Consider the following 22,012-nt stretch of genomic DNA (forward strand, 5'->3'; position numbering starts at 1 on the left):
AGGCAAGCGTAACTACCACCGATAACAATAAACCTGCAGCCACATATATAGGGCTAACCGAAAACAGCTTCAAAACTAGATATAACCTTCACAAATCGACATTCAAGGACATTTCTAAACGCTACTCTACCAAGCTAAGCAGCCACATATGGGAACTCAAAGAAAGCAGCACTGACTACAACATAGCCTGGAAGATTTTATCACAAACCAAGCCATACTCTAAAAGCAGCGGAAATTGCAAATTATGTACATTAGAAAAATATTTCATCATTTACAGACCTGAGAAGGCAACTCTTAACAAACGTAGTGAACTAATATCTACATGTAGACATGCTAAGAAACACCTTTTACGAAATAGCATTACATAATAGATCTTATCCATCTAGCTTTTAATACCTGAGCTTTTATTTCAGCTTAGTCCAGCATAGTCCTCACTAAGCATTTTATCTGATGAGTGTTACACACCTTTTGTGTAATACGAAACTTTTAGTAATTTTTTGCTTAGTCAAATTTTAATAAATTTCTTACCAAATTTATAGTAAGCTCTACTTTAGTATCGAGCACTTTATGCTGACTTTTAGCCCATACTTTATTGTATGTATATATATCTATATATATCTATATATATATAGATAGAATACAACTGATGATAATTATTCTCAGAGCTATGAGGAAATAACTCCAAGCTATGGCCCAAGCTAGCTAATTAAAATCGTGAACATGGGAGTACATGCATAGCTAGTGCTCTTTCACTTTCCTGTTTTTATGACATTTTAGGAGTGATTAGATCCTTATAGATATTTGCAAACCAAACCATCTTGTAACAGGGTAATAAAATTCTGCATCACTATACTATGTTCAAGATGCACCGGCAAATTTGAACTTCAATAAAAAAGTCGGGTTTTCAATAGTTGCCTGAAATATTTGACGAGGTTAACTCTTTCACAATGGAAAGCCTTTATAACGACTCATCTTTATAGCGGAGAATTTAAAGTGTTACACTGCCGTGACTTGACAAAGCAAGGCCAGTATTATAAAGAGTATCTGGAATGCTTACCCGCTAGAATCAGGACTTTAGGAACTGCTACATCTAAAAATCTGGCTGATAGTCCCTGAAACCAACCTGTCAAAGAACCAAGGCTACAGAGTGAATGGCCCCTGAAAACTGATACATAAATACTCAACCATTTCCTACTGTTCTATGACAGTTTTTAATAATATATTTATGAACTCTTAGTTTGTTGCGTTGAGACTGTCCTAATAGTATTATTATATGAGGTGTATATTTGCTGGAAACATCTAAATGTCGTGAACCTTACCAAAACAGACAAAATGCTCTTTTTTGCTGTACCAAATATTATGAAGATTAGAAGACAAACGTCTCGGATGTCAAGACAACCAGCTTTGCCAAAAGAACTTCAAATCAAACAGGCACTAAAGTTATCAAAGCTTTGCTATTAAATTTGTCAAGCAATATCACTGGTGCGAACAAAGAGCTGATAATAGCTGACGAAGTTATTGTTAGCAGCTCTAACTACAGAACCATGGACTTAGTCATAAACCACCTGTTACAACTACTTAGGTGCGTTTTAACCCATGTTTCATTCTTACTTCATGTTTCCCAGGAGACTTCTTAATTAGATCAGCCTAAATATGATTATCCCCGCATATAATCCTATCTAACATGTAAACCAGCAATAAAAAACAATCCTGAAATCAGGGAATTTATAAAAAGTCGCATATAAGCCAACCCTTTTAATCGTAACACGCTGTATGTACTTACAAATGCAAAGGTTACAGAAATAGAGCGGCTTTAGCAGGCATAGTACAAAACGTCTCTAATTGGTGAGTAGTTGCATAATTAGCCTATATAATTGTGTATCAGTTTAATCGAGAGGAGACAATCATCTGTTTGCGCTGAACCAACGGAAGAACGCTTTGCATCGAACGCTGACCTTATTCTCGCTTTGCAAAAACACATTTATGTAGCTATTTTTTCTTCGTTGTGATCAGACGGATTACAGCTATGTATGTTTCACAAATTGTAGATCAATGGACTTCTGGTGATTATTATCTATTGGGCAATTATAGTAGTAGTGACTGTGAGTATTTATATTTAACAGTAATAATAATGCTATAAGCTATAGCGATAGCTCATCTAACTCAGAACATGCTCAAATTGTCAACCACTGTAGTATAAACCATGATAGTACGAAAAGGGCAAAAAAGTTTCCGAACTCATTCTGCAACACATTTGTGGCCTTTTCATAGAACGATGTAAAATTTTATGCTAATTAATTCGGTCAAATGTTATGACAACTTATATGAGCCAATGACAAATATTTAGTCTCACCAAATATTTAGTTGCCTTGGTAAAAACTTTATTTGGTAGTCAAAGTGTTAATGTTAGTGGCAACCATTATTGTTGTTTACTTTTAATAATACAGTCGAGTTAATAAAGACTCTAGTTGTAATTGTTGAAATTAAGTTAGCATGTCATTTCGTTTGCTTTCAATCAGATTTACACGCGTATACGACGGACCCCTTAACTTGGTAAAACGATTTTGCACTCTAGAATCAGCTTATATGCGGGTATATACAGTAACTGCGGCTACGCCTGGCATATGCAACAACTATAACAGAAAAAACTGGTGCTTCAATTCAGAATATTGCAGTACTCAATAAATATTCTAATACACCATGGTAGTTGCTTCAATTGTCATGGAGATTACTAAACATCATACACTGGACACATTTAAGACTATCTAATCGATAGGCACAGTGTCATGATACTGACATCTGCTAAACAGTTAGATAGTCTTAGATAGTCTCCAGTGCATGATGTTTAACTCTTTTGCTACAGTTATGCCAATGTATCGGCTTTCGCGCTAATAGAAGTACAGAACGTAAGCCGATGTATCGGCTTATCAACAGGGTTTCATTTTTCTTTTCATTACGAAGCCTACACACTAGCTAGACCAATCAAATTTTTGTCTCCAACGAAACAACCTTATTGCCAAGCACGTGCAACCAATAGAAAATGGGAAAACCAAATCACTATCATCATGGCAATAAAAAAATCACTGCATTCTTTCAATGCAAAGAAAGTGTCAGAAACTTTGCGAGAGTGGGATTCACTAAACAATTTCATACATATCTTGTAGAAAATATTGTTCTGAATAAGATGCATTTTACAGTAAAATGATATCTGCATTGATTCTAGATATATTGCGTAAATACCAGCGGTGTACCGATTTTTTGAAAATTTGATTGAATTAATTCGGTCAGAATTTAATGTGGTAGTGAAAGAGTTAATGATCTCAAAGGCAACTGATGCAACCATCATTTCTGAGCCCTTGCAGTAGAGATTTTGAATTTGTAGGACTACCTAATGAAAACTTGTCTTCACATAAACGTAGACCTACTTCTCACCTGACCAATATTGTTCCGTCTGCTCTAAGTCGACCCTCCATTCATGAGGACAGGAGTTGTCTACATTAGTTTCGCCTGATGATTGAACAGGAGAAGACGATTCCTAAACAGAGACCAACAACTTAATCTTTCAAAATTTATTACACTGACAAAAAAGATTCACTCCTCAGTTTACAAAAGGCTAAATTCAAGAAGATTGTGAGCACAACCCTCAAAATTCATCAGTACAATTCCTACTGAGGCCCTAATAGTACAGAAGCTTGAAAAAAATTGTGTAGACAAATCCAAAAAGCTAAAATATGACCAAAAGTAGATTCTTTTCAATCCCACTAACTTTGGTCACCATATATATATATATATATATATATATATATATATATATATATATATATATATATATATATATATATATATATATATATTATATATATATACACACATGTATATACAACTTCTGATGAGATATTAATAGAGCATAAAACTGACAACTGCTACTGAGAATAATCAAACAGAGTGAAGAGAGCATTAAAATGTTGCCTTCTCCTACCTTATATTCTAGAATATATTAGAACAGTTGGCGCCGCTGTTTGCTTTTAACATGCTGCACCTTTTGCTCCCCTACTATAACTAGCTGATAAAATTTATTATTTCCAGAAAAAAATAAATGCCTAGAAATATATGCATTGACTTACTCCAGCATCGGATGGTTCTTCCTCAGCGATGGGATCAGATGTGTGCATAGAGAAACTATGAGCTCTGCTACCCGAACACGGCTTCACCTGTCCACCCATAGATACTCTTGCCGATTCACTGTTTTTTATCTGGCCAGTGCGGACACTACAGAGTGTACATTTAATATAACCAAACTACAAACATACCACAAAACTAATGCAAACACACCACCAACATACTGTAAACATTCCACCAGCGCGCTACGTATTTCACTGTAGATCAAAGATACAAAAGACACTATAGGTGTTAGGAGCATTTTACAACAATCACAGATCTTACGATTTCATAAAAACATGATGCAATAGAACGTACCACACTATTATGCAGAGTGCATAAAACGGCAAAACAAATCTAAAAGAGACCTCTAGTACAAATAATTACACATACAAGAGAACAGCTGTTCAGAAATGTGCAGGGGTAATAAGGGTGGCTATACCTCCATTCAATAGCATGTTCAAGCGATTTAAACTTAGGCGGCCTTCCCCGAAGAAATGACCTCATACCACTCAACGCTTCCATTGCTGAGCCTGAAATGGAAACCACCAGTTATTCATCGAATATATTCATAGTTTTAATAGTACACGCAGTTTAGCACTATATGGTCAGCTCTATGGGCAATCAAGGTGCACATGAGTTACCTGAGAAACTCTGCATACCATTGTGGAACAATTTAAAATACAGTCATACCTCGACAGTCATACATACGAGCTTCCTAAGGCTGAGCTTGTATGTCAATGCTCTTGTATCTCAAGTCAATATTTCCTATATAAAATAACTAAATACAAATTAGTCCGTTGCCATCCTTTGAACAACCACCTAAAAACCTGACAGCAACTACGTAGTTCGGTAAGCTACACTTTTGTGTGGCTACATAACTTAAACTTTAAATTTAACTTAAATAAATTTAGCTTGTTAAAGACAGACTTAAAAATAAGTTTTACTCTTACACTAATCTTAATTCTAATTTTAACTTCAGTTTCATTTTTGTATTACCTTCTTCCGACTCGGTTCTTCATGCCTCATTTTCACCATAACCTTTTGCTAGCCTTTTCACAGTTTTTCCAAACTGATTCAACGAAAAAACCGAGCGATACTGTTCTCAAAAGCATACCTAAGCACCGAGCTCAAGGCATCATAGCTCAAGGCGAAATAATGTTCAACATACTGCTCATATCACACAATTCACGTATGCTGAAGCACTCATATGTCGAGGTATGACAGTACTTGTTTATTAAGTCTTAAAAGATTTTAGCCAAAAGATTCATTTGCTAGTTGTCATCAGTAGGCCTAAACTTCTGTAGATGCTCATATCACGCTGCATACCATTATACCTCAGATATTCTTAAAGCGTGTTAATCACAATCTAATTCACGGAGTTTCAATTTAATGTAGCAAACAAATATACAAATATATTACCAACCTAAAACTGATAAGTACCTTACTGAATTTCTTAAAAACATGAAATATTTTTACATTTTACTTCTGCTATTCATCCAAGATACCATAATTTTAATGCTGTGTTGATAGTCATGGCCATTAACAAGCATGGAGATATAATGCCTACATATTGGTGGGTATATAACCATAGGAGCTTCGACATTAGATAGCAAGCTTAAAGGTTGACTTGCAACAAAATTCACATTACAGTTATTTGGTATCAAAAGATTCACCATGTCTTACTCTGTTGTGTTGTAAGTGCCAAATATGTGGAAATGTGATTACAAGATCTTAAAAGCTCAAAAACGAAAAGCCGCCGTAGATTGGAATCTCTTTATTTCTCTGACGTAGTCATGAAATTTGGTTATCGTCTTGTCACGTGATGTTCTCCCGTGAATTGAAAGGGCAATATAAAACTTATCGCAGCACTAGTTTATGACAAACACATCGGGTTTCACCGAAGACCCCGTATCAAGTATAGATGTTCACTACTTTACAGTTTTGTTTCGGTTTGGTCTAATCGGCAAGTCGTAATCTGATCATGTGACCCAATACTTCGCAAATAATTTTTGCAGCACTTTTCGATTATCACAAATAACCAACAGGCTCGTCATGATTATCAGACAATGATATGTACTCCTTCAAGCTAAGGCTAAAAAATTAAACAAATTTTTATGGTAAGTTATAAGATATCAGTGCTAAAAGTGACAGCATTAAAATGACGATAAAACAGACGCGTAAGAACAATAGACATGGTTTTATTGAATGCGTGAAGTATATTTGTGAAAATATTTCAACGAATAAGGTTGCATGAAAGTGTAAACAGAAACCATCTAACACAGCTACGTCACATTTGAGCCGTTTTGGAAAGAGAATCCAAACTACAGCGGTCTCGTGTGGCTGCGATTAACTGTTCGTTTTTGAGCTTTTAAGAGCTTGTAATCACATTTCCACATATTTTGCACCTACAACACAACAGAGTAAGACATGATGAGTCTTCATATTAAATAACTGTAATGTGAATTTTGTTACATGTCAACCTTTAATAAAAAGAGAAGTAGCGAGGGCGGCCCTACTAAACTAGACAACAAAATGGAAGCTGAAACTAAAACATGTTACAAAGAGAGAACTCACCCTCGACTACATCAAGAACAAGCAGAGCTATCTGTGAGGGGAGGATGTGTGGCTGAGAAGCATGCACAGCAACTGCTCCTCCCATACTGTAAAATCATGAGAGTATTTGAAAGTTTACTAGAAATGACAATCGAGGCAAAAATTACTGGACTTCTAAAACTCTGAGTGGTACAAAATTAGAACTGAATGCCTCATGTAGACCAAATTGTGTATCTACTGAGTGTAGTGAATCCAACAACACCTTTAAGAAAAGAAGTACATGCTCATGATACAACTACAGCTACAAATTCCGCATATCAGACAAATTTTGGATACATGTGGTATAAATGGTAATTTCAATGGAAACACATTTTGTAGTGATTATGGGAGTTGAAACACCCAAATAATTTATATTGTATGATGGTTGTTTACTAGTGCTGCACAATATCTTTGCATGTACGTTTTATTATTTGGTCTCTAAATATACCGAAAAATATCGAATATCGGAGTTGTCTTCTTTCGATTTATAGTGTTAAGCTCTAACTGTTTAACATGAACGATGTCAGGATCCGTATTGGTTAAAATCGGTTGAAAAACAGGAGTTGTTCCTTCTTTACAACATGAAGAATGGACAACTCAAGTTTTGCAAAATAAAATAAGCCGATATTTTGATAAAATATCGGCTTCGATATTCATATCGATTTGAAAACTGACCAAATATAAAATCATCCACTGAAATATATCGTCTTATCGAATTATATCGTTTTATCGTGCAGCAGTACTGTTTACAAATTAATTACTGAATAATAAAATATGCATGTTAATCTCCTCAGAAAAAATAACAAAAAATATATGAACAACCTTTGAGGTATTTTGGAAACAACAGATGGGAGACAATAATGAAACATGCTTCTCATACAACAAAATTCTAAAAGATTAGATAAATCCTTCATGCCTTCACAAACCCTGCCTATAGCTATTTGAACTGGCAACATAAAAATTGTACTCAATTGTATTTAAGGGGTAGGTTGACAACGGCAGCCGATGCATTTTGTGAAAACAGTTACAAATGAAACTACTTCATTTTAATCTAGAATAATTTCCCTTATAGAACACTTTACAATCGCATAGACATGCTTGCGTGTGGGCACTAGCATGTCTATGCGATGTTAATGACAAATGTGGTTATTGTAGCTGAGTACATTACTAAGTTAATTGATAAACTACCATATGGACGATAGTCTACAGTTTTTATTTCTACAGATATACAGTCAAACATGGATAACTCGAACTTCACGGGACCGAGCGAAAGTGTTCGAATTATCAGAGCGTCCAAGTTATCAGAGCACTGTCACAAGTCCATGTATTTACTTATTTATTAGTAGATACATGTACATATACAAACTATAATATAAATCAAAAGCACAAATGGCTTGTTTCAAATTAAATGCTTCTAATGTAAAGTTTAAAATGTTTTTATCAAAAATTATAGAGGTTTTTCTACCACTTGAGATTGGTTTGTTGTTTGAGGTGATGTTATTGCCAGGACGTTTTTCAGATTGACATTGGCAAAACTTGATCGTTGTTGAAATGCTCAAAAGAAAAGACATCTTTTTCTTTTGAGCGTTTTACCCACGATCAATTTTGCCGATTTTTCTTGAAGTTTATGCAAAGATTACCTCACTTTACCTTGCTTCCGAAGGGCGATCGCTAAGCGGATGTTTGGTATAAATCGAATTTCACCACACCTTTAGAAAAGTCATTGACAAAAATATTTTGCTGATGGTGGTAATAATGACGCTTATGAATTACGAAAAGTTGAGGTTTACCTCTATGGCTTGGAATAAAGTGATTTTTTAAAGCGATAACAACCATTTCGGTAGCCGTTGGGCAAAAAACAGTTCGAGTTAACAGTGTTGAGTTCGAGTTATCTATAGCAATTTATCATTACGTGGGAACGCACCAAAGAAACTGATCGAATTAACCATGTGTTCGAGCTATCCGTGGGCGAGTTATCCATGTTTGACTGTACTTTGCTAAGAAATTTAGGTCTATCATCAATGCAAAGTGTTATTATTGCATCACTTTGAGTCAGCCAGGTTTAAATCTTCAATAATTTTTTTCATTAAACTTTTCAAATGTTATAAGAAAGTTATATGCAAAACCTCCCAATTTTTAACCGCACTAACATATAAAATAGCTACACTTGATAATTTTTGCAATATCCATATGAAATATCGAACAGGCAGTAATGAAAATGTAGTTATCCAGAATTTGAGCACACCATCACACAATGAACGAACTGAAGGAAGCAAATCTTGATTTAATGTTTTATTTAATTTTTATTTCTGTATAGCCTGAAACTCTTGTTTAACATCTCCAAGTGCTAAGAGTCAGTGGCGTCAACTCAACCCGGGTAAATAAAGCTTGATTTGCAGTATAACCTTCGAGACCTTATTGTAGCACCTCCTGTTATTTATTATAACATATTATATGACAAAAGTCAAAGTTCATGGTAGTAATAGACATAAAAAGCATTTCCATTTTAATGACAACTTACCTATGTCCCATAAGAACAAGTGGTGGGGGGTCTGGGTAGAGTTCCCCAATAATAGCACCAACATCTGTAGACAGAGTTTCAATGCTCAAATCAGCATCATCATCAGTTTCTGTATCACCTGGCAGCACAGAGGCAAGTAGGATAAAATGTTAAAGGTTTACTTGCAACAAATTTCACATTACATTTATTTGGTATCAAAAGATTCATCATGTTTTACTCTGCTGTGTTGTAAGTGCAAAATATGTGGAAATGAAATTACAAGCACTTGAAAGCTAAAAAACGAACAGTCAATCGCAACCATTGCGAAAACGGCGTGGATTGGAATTAATTTCCAAAACAGCTCAAATGGGACGTAGTTGAAAAAGATGGCTTCTGTTTACATTTTCATGCAACCTTATTCGTCAAAATATTTTCACAAATATACTTCATGCATTCAATGAAACCATGTCTATTGTCCTTACGCATCCGTTTCATTCTCATTGTAACACTGTCACTTTGAGCACTGATATCTCAAAATCTACCTTGTAAAATATCGTTTAATTTTTTTAACCTTAGCTCGAAGGAATGCATATCATCCTCTGATAAACATGACGAGCCTGTTGGTCACATGTGATGGTCAAAAAATGCTGCAGAAATTATTCGCACTATTTGGCAAGATGTACGGGTCACATGATCAGATTACGACTAGATGATTAGACCAAGGCGAAAGAGAACTGTAACATAGCGAGCATCTATATTTGATATGGGCTTTTCGGAACCCGAAGTGCTTGCCATAAACTAGTGCTACGAAACATTTTATATTGAGCCTTCTATTGGCCTTTCAATTCATGTGATAACACCACATGTCGAAACAATAACCAAGTTGGCTGGAGAACGTCAGCAAAATAAAAATATTCTAGCCTGCGGTGCTTTTGTAATGGCTGTGATTAATCGTTCGTTTTTTAGCTTTTAAGAGCTTGTAATCACATTTCCACATATTTTGCACCTATAACACAGCAGAGTAAGACATGGTGAATCTTCTGATACCAAATAACTGTAATGTGAATTTTGTTGCAAGTAAACCTTTAACATATTTACTGGAAAAAGAGAAAGATACTTAATGTGTACAACTGTAGGTTCAAGTTGATATCTTCGCCATCAGCCATAACGAGGGCAATACTGCAGACCATCAGCATACGCATGTGTGAAAACATGTTTGCACTAGATGGATGTGGCTTGTCCAATCCAATTTTTGGATGCAAGTTGACACATGAATAACTTGTTTACCAACAAGTGGTACAACAGCTAGTGATTTGTAATTATTGATCTTTTCATCGCCAGTGATAATAAAGGAATAATATTCCATGTAACTGTTTTGGAAAAATGACTAATTACGGCAGCACCTCCACTTAGCATCACCTGAAAGGACAAACTTTTCAACATGTGACCAAGCAAATATTTGACTAAACATGCAAGATAAGTTCCAACATACAATGTCTAAAGTTTCCCCGAGACATCGGAGATTTGCCAAACAGTTCGTATTTATGCAGTTAACCTTCAAATCGTTTGGTTTTACAATGTTGAAACAATATTAAACTGTGTGTTATACTTTCTCACATAATTTTAAAATCGAGCAAAAAGATTAGAGCATACAGCAGCAATAAAAAGAAGGAGGCCTTTTACTTGAAGCACGACACTATTACCACACTTGAACAAATATTTTTTTATGCTTATAGAAAAGCTAAGACACCATCTAGTAGTTATCTTGAGGAAAAAATGTGACATGAAGAAACGATGCCTTTAAACGGGTAAAAATGGAGAGACCGAACATGATAATTAATTTAAAACATAAAAATGTCAAATATAAAAACAAATGTTATGATAACATCCATGTTAGACTAGCTCTGTATTTCTATCAGGGTTTCTACCCAGGGCCAACTTATCTCAGATGTTGTTAGAGCTACATCTCTGTTTGAACGCTAAACAACGATGGTGAAGTAATAATAAGAATATTGTTTGATAAACAATTTTTAGTTATGTACACGTAACTCAACTTTTTACATACAGTAGTTCTGGATAATGTATTTATTTTAACGCTTTATATACATAATTACAATGAGCATCTATTAACAGGTTTTTAAGCTGTGGCACGAATTGAATGAAATACAGTGCACCCTTCTATGAATATTTGCTCTGAAACATGAAGTAAATTGTAGTCCATGCAGATCAGCTTCATATGCTAAAGTTTGATAGTATTATTGAAAATACCACTAGAAATTCCCCTGTCATACAGCCCACGACCTGATAATGGAATAAGTGATAATGGAAAAAAGAAAGGGTAGTGCTGGTTGTTGAAAAAGTAGTTGTCAGCAGGAATTGACAGAGTATAGTGTAAATGAGAGTTGTTCGAGATATGAAATAAATTTGAGGGAGCACGACTCCAAAAAGGAAATTCTAGGAATCTAGGAATTTGACAGGGGAACTTGTTGGCACGTATGACATAGTTGTATTTGAGCATTGTATGTAATGAGATGTTTCTCATTACATCCAGTACACGTGAGCTGTGATATGTTGTTGTCAAGTCTGCCTAAAAGGTTGTTACGCAGCTCTTGAAAATCAGGACAATCTAAAGATTGAAAATGAGGAATGTGATGAAGGGGGCAGCATTGGGAGGAGCAATATTGTTTTGTGCAATATTTCAATAATATCAATGATGTCCATAAAATCATGATCATCATCTGGAAACAAAGGGGCTGCCAAGTCCATGTCATTTACATCGCCTACAACATCTACTAAAGAATTCTCTGAATCAGATGAGTTATTATTATTAATTTGAGTAGCGTGTTGTTGAACATTAGCATTTGATGTTGATGGTTGCTGTGAGGACCTTCTATTTATCCTCCTTTTGAGCTGTAATAATTGAGAGACACGTGGACGGCCACTGCGTCAGCCACGACGTGGTGTTCTGGGAAGTTGTATGTCTATGGTAGTTGTCAAGTTGTTTTGAAATTAAATTCAATAAGTCAATTATGCAAAACAAAAGGTTGTAAAAAAATCACACCTAATCTACTACTATCTCAAACCTATGTTTTACAACAATAAACTAAATATTAATTAAAGCTGTAGGCCTAACCTACTGTAATGTATGTAATTTAACAACAGCAAAAAATAAATAGGTTTATTATATCTCTGAAATGCAATATTACTAGTAAAATGGGAAGCTGCTGTGTAATATACACAGTTTGAAAGTTGGTTGTGTTGAATGTAGAATGGTTTTGATAGCGATCTTCAACAGAAAGCAAGTATGAGCGTTCATGCGCCTGGAAGTTTTCTGCAAACTGAAGCAAAATAAAAAAATGTTCTCGTCATAAAGGGGCATTGTAGTTCAGCCCTAGCTTGTACATAAGATGTAAAGAATTTTGGCTAACGTTTTAAATAATTTAATGAAACTTTCGGTAATTGGACAAAAACAACATAGGCTGATAAACTGTGTACCACAATTTCGTATCTGTAAATCGGTCTACGCCTCAAATGGTCTACGTTTATTACAGAAACCTTCGGATAAATAAATTCGAATAATTATTCTTATAATTAAATATTTTTGGCAAGATATTAAAAACGGAAAAATATTAGAAACCTTCGGCAATTGGACAATGCCATAGACTGGTGAAATGAGCACATTTTTCTCATGAAATTCACACTGCTTAATAGTTCTACTAGCTGTCGCACGACGTTATTGACGTATCGTTGGCCGGTCTTAATTTTGATTAAAAAAGCTTGTCAAGTTTTTTATTGCGATTCTAGGGCAAATTAATCTGTCTATTTGTGTATAATCCGATCAGATGGGTAAAGTTTAGGATATTGTCTACAAATAATAAAGACTTGGTAACATATTTAAATAGGTTTATATGTGTTTTGTATCGTTATTATACTTAAACGACGCCATTGAAATATGGTTAAATTTGTTGATGAGATTTCAGTACAAGGGTTTGCGACAGTGTTGATGAATAATTTTCGTGAGTTGTATGCACATATGCATTTATCATAAATATCCCAAACAATCGCTCCGCTTGTGTTTGGTCATGGGATAATACGATTGTAACAAATCGCTGCAACCTCGGACAGATGAATTGCTAGCAGCTATTATACGAACAGTTTGTGTATCGGTTTACAGGTGACATCAGCACGTATGATAAATAGCAAAGTTTATACTCTTTGAATGATACCCAGTTTTATAATATTCAATGCCAACGTTGATTTTTAGCCGAAATTTAATATCAGAATGTTTCAGCAAAGACTGCCTCCAATACAGAACAACATAAATTCAACCTGTTTGTTATCAATATGGTCCTTGAACCAAACATATACTGAGGTTATTAAAAATTATCAACTAAAGTCTATAAATATCTTAGTTTTTTTTGCGATCAACAAAACCTTCAATTAAAACTATTTTGACTCGAAATTAACTACAAATCATCTATTCGTTCACACTGAACTACCCTACATAAGGATGATACTAAAAAGGCTTATATTCAAAGGAAATCTAAAACTTTTTAACAAAGTTATATTTAAAGAAATAATGTTGGAAACAAATTCAAATTTAAAAAGTTTTAAGTGATTTGAAGATCTTGAAGATTTGCATAACTAGAATATTTTAAAAACACTGATCACCAAAGTCTCTCTGAATATCCATATCACATAATAGGTTATACACATACCATGACCTCTCTGATCAATAGCCAAAACACGACACTCAACTTCCTCAACTAATTCCTTAGAAAACAATGCCCAGGTAAGAGCGGAAAAACCTCCACCATGTAGACACACCAGCAGAGGACCTGAAAACAGCAGTATTTATAAAAGAAACTGCCAATAGAAGTATGAACAAAGATCATAGATCTAACTATAGGAAAGAGTTATAGTCTAAACAGTCAGTCAGGAAGACCCCCCTCTCTAAATAGTACGTGCAACAAGTTTTGACTATTTAACATTATCCATCACAACAGACTATATGCGCTATGAAATTATTAAAAAATGTAAATACCGGAGGAGCCTTTTCTGTAGGTGCAGAAACGACCTCCGCGAGTATTGACTATTTTTCTCTCATCGAAATATTCACTCCAGGGAATGGGTGAATAATTTCGTTTCTTATGAACAGGAACTTTGGCGGCAGCAGGCCTGTGTGTGAAAAAACAAAGGGAAAAGAAGATACTGAGCTTAGCTTGAATAAATGACATAAACAACTGCTATACAGTGGCACCTCTGCTTATGTGATTAATTCGTTCGGGGAAACTATTGGGAACGGAAAAAAATTTGTAAATAGAAATTCATTTACCATACACAGTAGACGTTCCTATCATGTATACCCCTTATAACGTTAATTCCAGATAAAGTAAAAAATTTATGCAATGTTTCTGCGTCATACTATGTAAGAAAGTACATATAGCATAGTGTCAAGTAGCGGTAACTTCTCAAATTCTATTTGAATGGTAACATATTTGGTGGCACTTGTGAGAAAAGCCGATGTACATACAGCGTTATATTTATTTTATATATTTACAACTTCTAGATGACATTTTATTTCATCATTATAGATTGCCAGATGTGTCGAAAAAACAGAAAATATGTAGCTGTGCAATTGTTCATCAATACTTAAAGGCGATCGATTGGTGCGGGTGTTACAGCGTTGGTCCACCAATATAAATGTGATGAGTTTGGAGTATCACCGAAAGTTATCTTTTATTCTAACCTTGACCCCCTAGATACAGATAAACAACGAACAGGTAGACACCGCTCTGTAAATAGTAAAATAAACTTTTGTTTTGCTTTATTATAGACGTATAAAATATTTGTTATTAGTTTCACTTTCCAGAATAGACTGTGTTGTCTAAAAAGCATGAACAAATTGTGGTAACTGGACGCCGAATATGTGCATCACCCATCAACTTATTTTAAAATTACCACAATGATTGTCTATAAAACCAGTAAAATCGATCAGAAAAAGGAGACAAGTTGTCGATGCAAACTAATAATATTAAAGTTACAATACAGTCAACAAATTAAAAAGTTAAGTCTAGATTTTTTTTTATATGGCCAAAGGTGTGAGTTTAAAAAGTTCTTGGAATGGAATAGGCAATTTACATGTATTTTACTGTTCGTATAATGTCAAATCCCTATACCATAAACATTTGTAAATGCTTTAATCTGTTCCACGCCTACACAAAACTCGGACATGGTATTTGTATAAATTGAAAAAATATTAAAATCCACATGGAAAGAAAAAAATAATCGACAAATAATGAATCAAGGCTGTGAACAGTATAGTTGTTTGTCTAGGCTCAGCAGAGACCGCAGAGAGAGGGAAGACAGCGGTCAGAGGAGGTAGGTGTTGTATTGTTGTTTTGGTTTTGTTTTGCTTAGAATAGATGTTTTAAGAACGCAAGTAACAAAATTTATTTGCAACAGAACGAACTGAAAAGCTATGTCATCATGAAGAAACAAGAAATTGAATTGCTAAAAACTAAAGTTGTCCTACTCTGTATGTGATACATGATGACTCCTGATTATACAACAGCGCGAGGAGGCGGCCAAAATTTGACAGCTGAGAGAAAATGTAAAGTATGAAAATGAATGAACATTCAAAACATACACAGCTACTTTCAAAGTGGACAAACACACAGTACGATTTAAATTCATATTTTTGTTTTTTCATTGTTTATTCATGTTTTGTTTTTCCAAGAAATGAAACAAAAAAGTCAAAAGGCCTTTCAGTCTTTCGTATCTAAAAACATGTTTCCTAAGTCCACAATATTTCCATGAAAAAAAGTTTCACAACTTGGAAATTCTGTATATAGACTTTTGTAAGTAGAAGTTCCACGGTATTTAAATACTTTTCTTTACATGAAACCAATAAAAACAACATTGTAATAGTTACGACGATGAGGAAACTAATCATCAACATTAAAATTTTAATTCTAGAGCTAAGGAATGGGCTATTTATCAACAGAAACTACCTCAGAGCGATGAAAAGATTAATATGGCATACATTCTAACCTCAAGCCCATAGGAGGAAGTCCAGGATTCAAAACCTTTTTTCTTAAATCTGACATCTAAAATACAAAACTATAAATGACTTTGCATACAGAGTGATGCATAAAGCAATGATTCATTTTCAAGCCTTGTTTGCTGCCTCCATATCAACACTGTTGTATTCATAACGACTGCACGATGTATGTAACTGATGCAATGATTCTGTATCTTTGTGTAATGGCCAACGTGGTATCTTAAATAAATTAGTGTGAAGTGTAAACTGTTTTATTGCAGCATGCATGGATCTGGTTTCCAACTCTGTTTCTATGTGGTTTATAAAACCGCGAATGATAACATGTGCAAATATCACAGAATTTAAAAGCACTTGTTAGCTCTCCAAGTATGATAATAATTAGTTTTGAACATTTAATGATCTAGCTTGTATGACTAACGACCATACAAATGTGCATACAAATCCCTATAATTACCCCGATGAAAGAATTTAACAGATCACTTCTAGACTTGAGACCTAATAAATTTCAAATATTGAAAAAAAATGTATCTGAATGAAAAACAAATTACAAACAAAATAATGACAGCTACACGATTAATTTTTCAATCTGTAATGGCTCAAAAATAAGAATTATATACATCCATGTTGTACTGTATGCAGTAGCGTTGCGCTGAGGAAAACCTGCAAGGTTTTTTTTAGCAAAGATAGAGCGCAGGAGATGTCCAGCTGTAAAGTGTTTTGAAATTTTAAATTAAAACAGCAATTATCAGAATTGTTACAATAAATAGGATTATCTGAAAAGCCTATATTAATTAATAACCTTGAGTAACTTTTTCATGATAAATGGGTCTTGACCTGAAAAATAGGATGGCTCTGGTTTCAAAAGAATTACAAAAATGTGATTTGGGGTTCAAGTCATTGTTAAGCGTTCTCTTGATAGAAAATGGTACCCTTGAAACCTTTGGTAGGAGATAAACATTACTTTTTTAAAATTCAGAACGTAATGTTCGCATTGTAGAAAAATATTCAGCCGAAATAAAGAAAAGCCAATATCAAGACGAATAAGTGACTTGTCTAAGAAGTTGAACATGAGAACTGGAGATTGAAAATTGGTAATTAGTCAATTGGAGCATTTCTTCAGATAAATAATTGTTGCTGTATTTTACAAAAATTATCTCGAGGATGATTTCATACAGCTTGCTAATGCAATCTTAGATATGCTTCTACTAGGAAATAGTGAAGGGTCATCAAATCATTCTCAACCACTTAAGGAGGTTATTTGCCTGTTGGCCTTTTCTTAGAGATGCTGATAAATCTTTTATTACAGCTTTTGCTGATAAAATTTGTAAACATTTTTTTGGATTTTATGAATTTTATCAGAACATTTATCAACAAGTGTTTTCTACTAATCTGAAAGCAATGACACAACTAACTGCATGCTTTTAATAAAATACTATCTAAAGAGTTCTGACCTAATGACACTATTAGAAAAGGTCGAAGGATGAAAAGAGGTTGTTTGTATGAGGCATAATGGGTCATCGAGTTTTGTCAATATACACAACTTTTCACTTCACTTGCCAATATCTGGCTAGCAAACTTGCGATCACTGCATTTGTCATTTAATTAGGCTTTGCTTTAGTGTTTTACATGTGTTGCCGGAGAAATTATTACTTAACTGTAACAGTAAATTGATCTATTTAGATTTAAAACATTAATTTTTAATATTACCTCATTAGCATTTTAGAGTCAAAGCTCATACAATTTCCACATAACACAATCTCAAACTATGAGAATGGTAGCACAATTATTTGACGGTTACTGGCTTCAATACAAAACCATGCACAATATTTCCTAGATTTTATACTCCCTCTAATCATATCCTTTGTATTGAAGTTATTAATATAAGACTTAGTTTAGGACTGTGGCTACAATTTCTTTTTTGCAGGGGAGCACGTGGTATATGGCATATCTGAAATTCAGTTCCATTTTTATCTCTGCATATGCACAAAGGATTGTTTAATAGAAGGATTACTAAGGTGTTTTTGATATAGCTATCGAACTTCGGTGTTGGCGCTTTATGAGAGAAACAGTCCGAGAAGCGAAAATGGTCACATCTGCTTTGTCAAGTTATGAGATTCATTTAAGAGGTTTTAAGATTTCAAGAGATTTATTAAAAGTTCATTAAAAATCATTTGCTATAATTATATAGTCAAATTTTTACATTCGATACTTGCGTCATATGCTAACACTGTAGGTCGGAAGGAAACATTCTCATAGAATTACAGTGTAATTTATGTTAATTTGCTATCAAGCTTGGAAAAAAATTGATAAATATTCAAGTAACTACATACAGCATCAAAATGAAACATTATAAACACTAAGCAAAAAGACTAAATGTAAAAACAACCTACAGCGGAACCTCGGTTCTCAAACATAATCCGTCCCAGAAGGTTGATCGAAAACTGAGTTGTTCGAGATCCGAAACAATGAATCTCATTAGAATTAAGGTATGTAAATTTTAATCCGTTCCAAGCCGAGAAATCAACTTCGGTAAGGTATTTTTTAAACATTTTACGCTATAAAATGTACTGTATACTAGATACTATAAATAAAAATGGGTAGATATAGATTGTGTTTATTTTTAATAAAATAATTTCTATCTACGATAATAAAAATAGAAAACAAAAAAAAAACAAATTACATCAAAAATCGTGTGAAAAAGAAAGTATAAACAGCAATGGCACGTTTACTTCACGTATTTGAAGGAGAATCCTCTTCTAAAACAATTTAGGTTAACTCAACTGGAGAAGTTGTCTCCTTAGCCTATCTCTTCGGTGGAGGGAAGTTGTCCCAGATGGTTCCTTCCTTTTTGTAAAGAATTTATGAAGCATAACTTGCTTCTCCCTTTGTTAACGAATGTTTCCAAGCTGTTTTCGAAGCTGTTCCGAACGCCTTATTCTAATGGGCATGCTCCGAATAGGTCGAGAACCGAATTTATGTTCGAGATCCGAGATGAAAAAATTTCAATTTTTTTGGGCGAAAACCGAATTAGTCGAGAACTGAGGTTCCACTATATATGTAAAATAAGTCATGTAAACATAATATATGCTTGGTTAACTGGACGCAGAGGTTTTGCATAAGCGCTGTTGCACAAACAACCCCTTCATAAACATGGGACACATCTGAGCCCAGTGGCAAGGTAACTTCAACAACTGGAGACATGTCCATTTCTGTCACTATCAGTAACCTTTGTTTAGGGAATTGAACCCCAAGATGTTGTTCACAGGCTCTCTAAACTACTAGGCAGTTAAATCAAGGTGGTAAGTTAATCTTTACAACAATAAGGGCTGTGCCCGTCTGTTTGAAGCCATGATTGGAAGGTTGCGAAAAAAAGATTACTTTCAACAAGATATGAATTCACAAACTTTAGCTAGAAAGACCAATGCTTTACCACTGTCACCAATCGACCACCGCGCCATACTTTAGAATAATTATACAGTTACTTATTACATCAGATGAATCATCTGCCATGGTACTAGTAATCGATCAAAAGGGATTTTTATTGTTACTTAATGTTGACTTGCAATAAAATTCACATTACAGTTATTTGGTATCAAAAGATTCACCATGTCTTACTCTGTTGTGTTGTAGGTGCCAAATACAGTCAAACATGGATAACTCGGCCACGGATAGCTCGAAAACATGGTTAATTCGAACGGTTTCTTTGGTCCGTTCCCAGGTAATGATAAATTGCTATAGATAACTCGAACTCAACACTGTTAATTCGAACTGTTTTTTTGCCCAACGGCTACCGAAACGGTTGTTATCGCTTTAGAAAATCACTTTATTCAAAGCCATAGAGGTAAACCTCATCTTTTCGTAATTCATAAGCGTTGTTATTACCACCATTGGCAAAATAATTTTGTCAACGACTTTTCTAAAGGTTTGGTCAAATTTGATTTATACTGCTATACGATTAATAGCACGGGCTTGCCGGGTCACGGGCGCAAGGATTTTCGCCACGCACATACAAAACAAAAACAGCATGTTGTTTTGTATGTGCGTGGCGAAAATCCTTGAGTGCGTGACCCGGCTAGCCCGTGACAAATAGTTTTCCGACGTTGATTCCGTGTTGAATCAACGTCGGAATGTTGAATGTTTAAAACGTCTTAAAATTGTTTTTATTAAACGTATACGTTGTCTTAGCTAAAAAAACTATTCATCGTTTGACCTAAACACAGAATACGTGTGTACATTCAATAAGTATCCATTCAAAAAGCGTGAGTGATATACAATGTACCGTTAAACCTCGTAAAACTTTTAATTGAACTGCCTCGGAGTGTTGCTCTTAACGAATCCCAGGTAAAGTAAGGGATTTTTCTTTGGTAACTTTTTCTTGAAGTTGCATAAACTTCAAGAAAAATCGGCAAAATTGATCGTGGGTAAAACGCTCAAAAGAAAAAGATGTCTTTTCTTTTGAGCATTTCAACAACGATCAAGTTTTGCCAATGTCAATCTAAAAAAACGTCCTGGCAATAACATCACCTCAAACAACAAACCAATCTCAAGTGATAGAAAAATCTCTATACTTTTTGATAAAAACGTTTTAAACTTTATATTAGAAGCATTTAATTTGAAACAAGCCATTTGTGCTTTTGATTTATATTATAGTTTGCATATGTACATGTATCTACTAATAAATAAGTAAATACATGGACTTGTGACAGTGCTCTGATAACTTGAATGCTCTGATAATTCGAACACTTTTGCTCGGTCCCGTGAAGTTCGAGTTATCCATGTTTGACTGTATGTGGAAATGTGATTACAAGCTCTTAAAAGCTCAAAAATGAAAAGCCGCCGTAGATTGGAATCTCTTTATTTCGATGACGTATCTATGAAATTTGGCTATTATCTTGTCGCGTGATGTTCTCACGTGAATTGAAAGGCCAATAAAAAGCTCAATATAAAACTTATCGCAGCACTAGTTTATGACAAACACTTCGGGTTTTACCGAAGACCCCGTATCAAATATAGATGCTCGCTACTTTACAGTTTTGTTTCGGTTTGGTCTAATCGGCAAGTCGCAATCTGATCATGTGACCCAATACTTCGCAAATAATTTCTGCAGCCTTTTTCGATTATCACAAGTGACCAACAGGCTCGTCATGATTATCAGACAATGATATGTACTCCTTCAAGATAAGGCTAAAAAATTAAACAAATTTTTACGGTAAGTTATAGGATATCACTGCTAAAAGTGACAACATTACGATGACGATGAAACAGACGCGTAAGGACAATAGACATAGTTTTATTGAATGCGTGAAGTATATTTGTGAAAATATTTCGACGAATAAGGTTGCATGAAAGTGTAAACAGAAACCATCTCTCACAACTACGTCAACTTTGAGCCCGTTTTGGAAAGAGAATCCAAACTACGGCGGTCTCATGTGGCTGCGATTTTCTGTTCGTTTTGAGCTTTTAAGAGCTTGTAATCAACTTTCCACATATTTTGCACCAACAACACAACAGAGTAAGACATGGTGAATCTTTTCATATCGAATAACTGTAATGTGAATTTTGTTGCAAGTCAACCTTTAACATAAAACGTAAACAGAAGTGTAGGCTCAGCAAGGTCTACAAGTTCAATGGTAGAGTAAGTGATAATGCACAGCATAACTTATTCTGACTTACACCGCTTAAATTAACAATATTTT

At 34.5% G+C, this 22,012-nt stretch overlaps 1 protein-coding gene across 1 annotated transcript in view; it reads right to left on the reverse strand.

Annotated features, from left to right (window-relative positions):
* The window catches only part of LOC137405841 (protein phosphatase methylesterase 1-like), a 34,939-nt gene that overhangs the window by 9,816 nt on the left and 3,111 nt on the right, over positions 1-22,012 (reverse strand). The window contains exons 2-10 of the mRNA XM_068092261.1: positions 16,307-16,362; positions 14,298-14,431; positions 13,972-14,091; positions 9,275-9,392; positions 6,736-6,821; positions 4,601-4,691; positions 4,125-4,269; positions 3,433-3,535; positions 1,058-1,123 (exon numbers count right to left, since the gene is read on the reverse strand). Of these exons, the coding sequence (XP_067948362.1) occupies positions 1,058-1,123; positions 3,433-3,535; positions 4,125-4,269; positions 4,601-4,691; positions 6,736-6,821; positions 9,275-9,392; positions 13,972-14,091; positions 14,298-14,431; positions 16,307-16,362 (919 nt within the window). The remainder of the gene's footprint in view (positions 1-1,057; positions 1,124-3,432; positions 3,536-4,124; positions 4,270-4,600; positions 4,692-6,735; positions 6,822-9,274; positions 9,393-13,971; positions 14,092-14,297; positions 14,432-16,306; positions 16,363-22,012) is intronic.

This window comes from Watersipora subatra, chromosome 10 (assembly GCF_963576615.1).
Source record: "Watersipora subatra chromosome 10, tzWatSuba1.1, whole genome shotgun sequence".
Lineage (NCBI taxonomy): Eukaryota > Metazoa > Bryozoa > Gymnolaemata > Cheilostomatida > Watersiporidae > Watersipora > Watersipora subatra.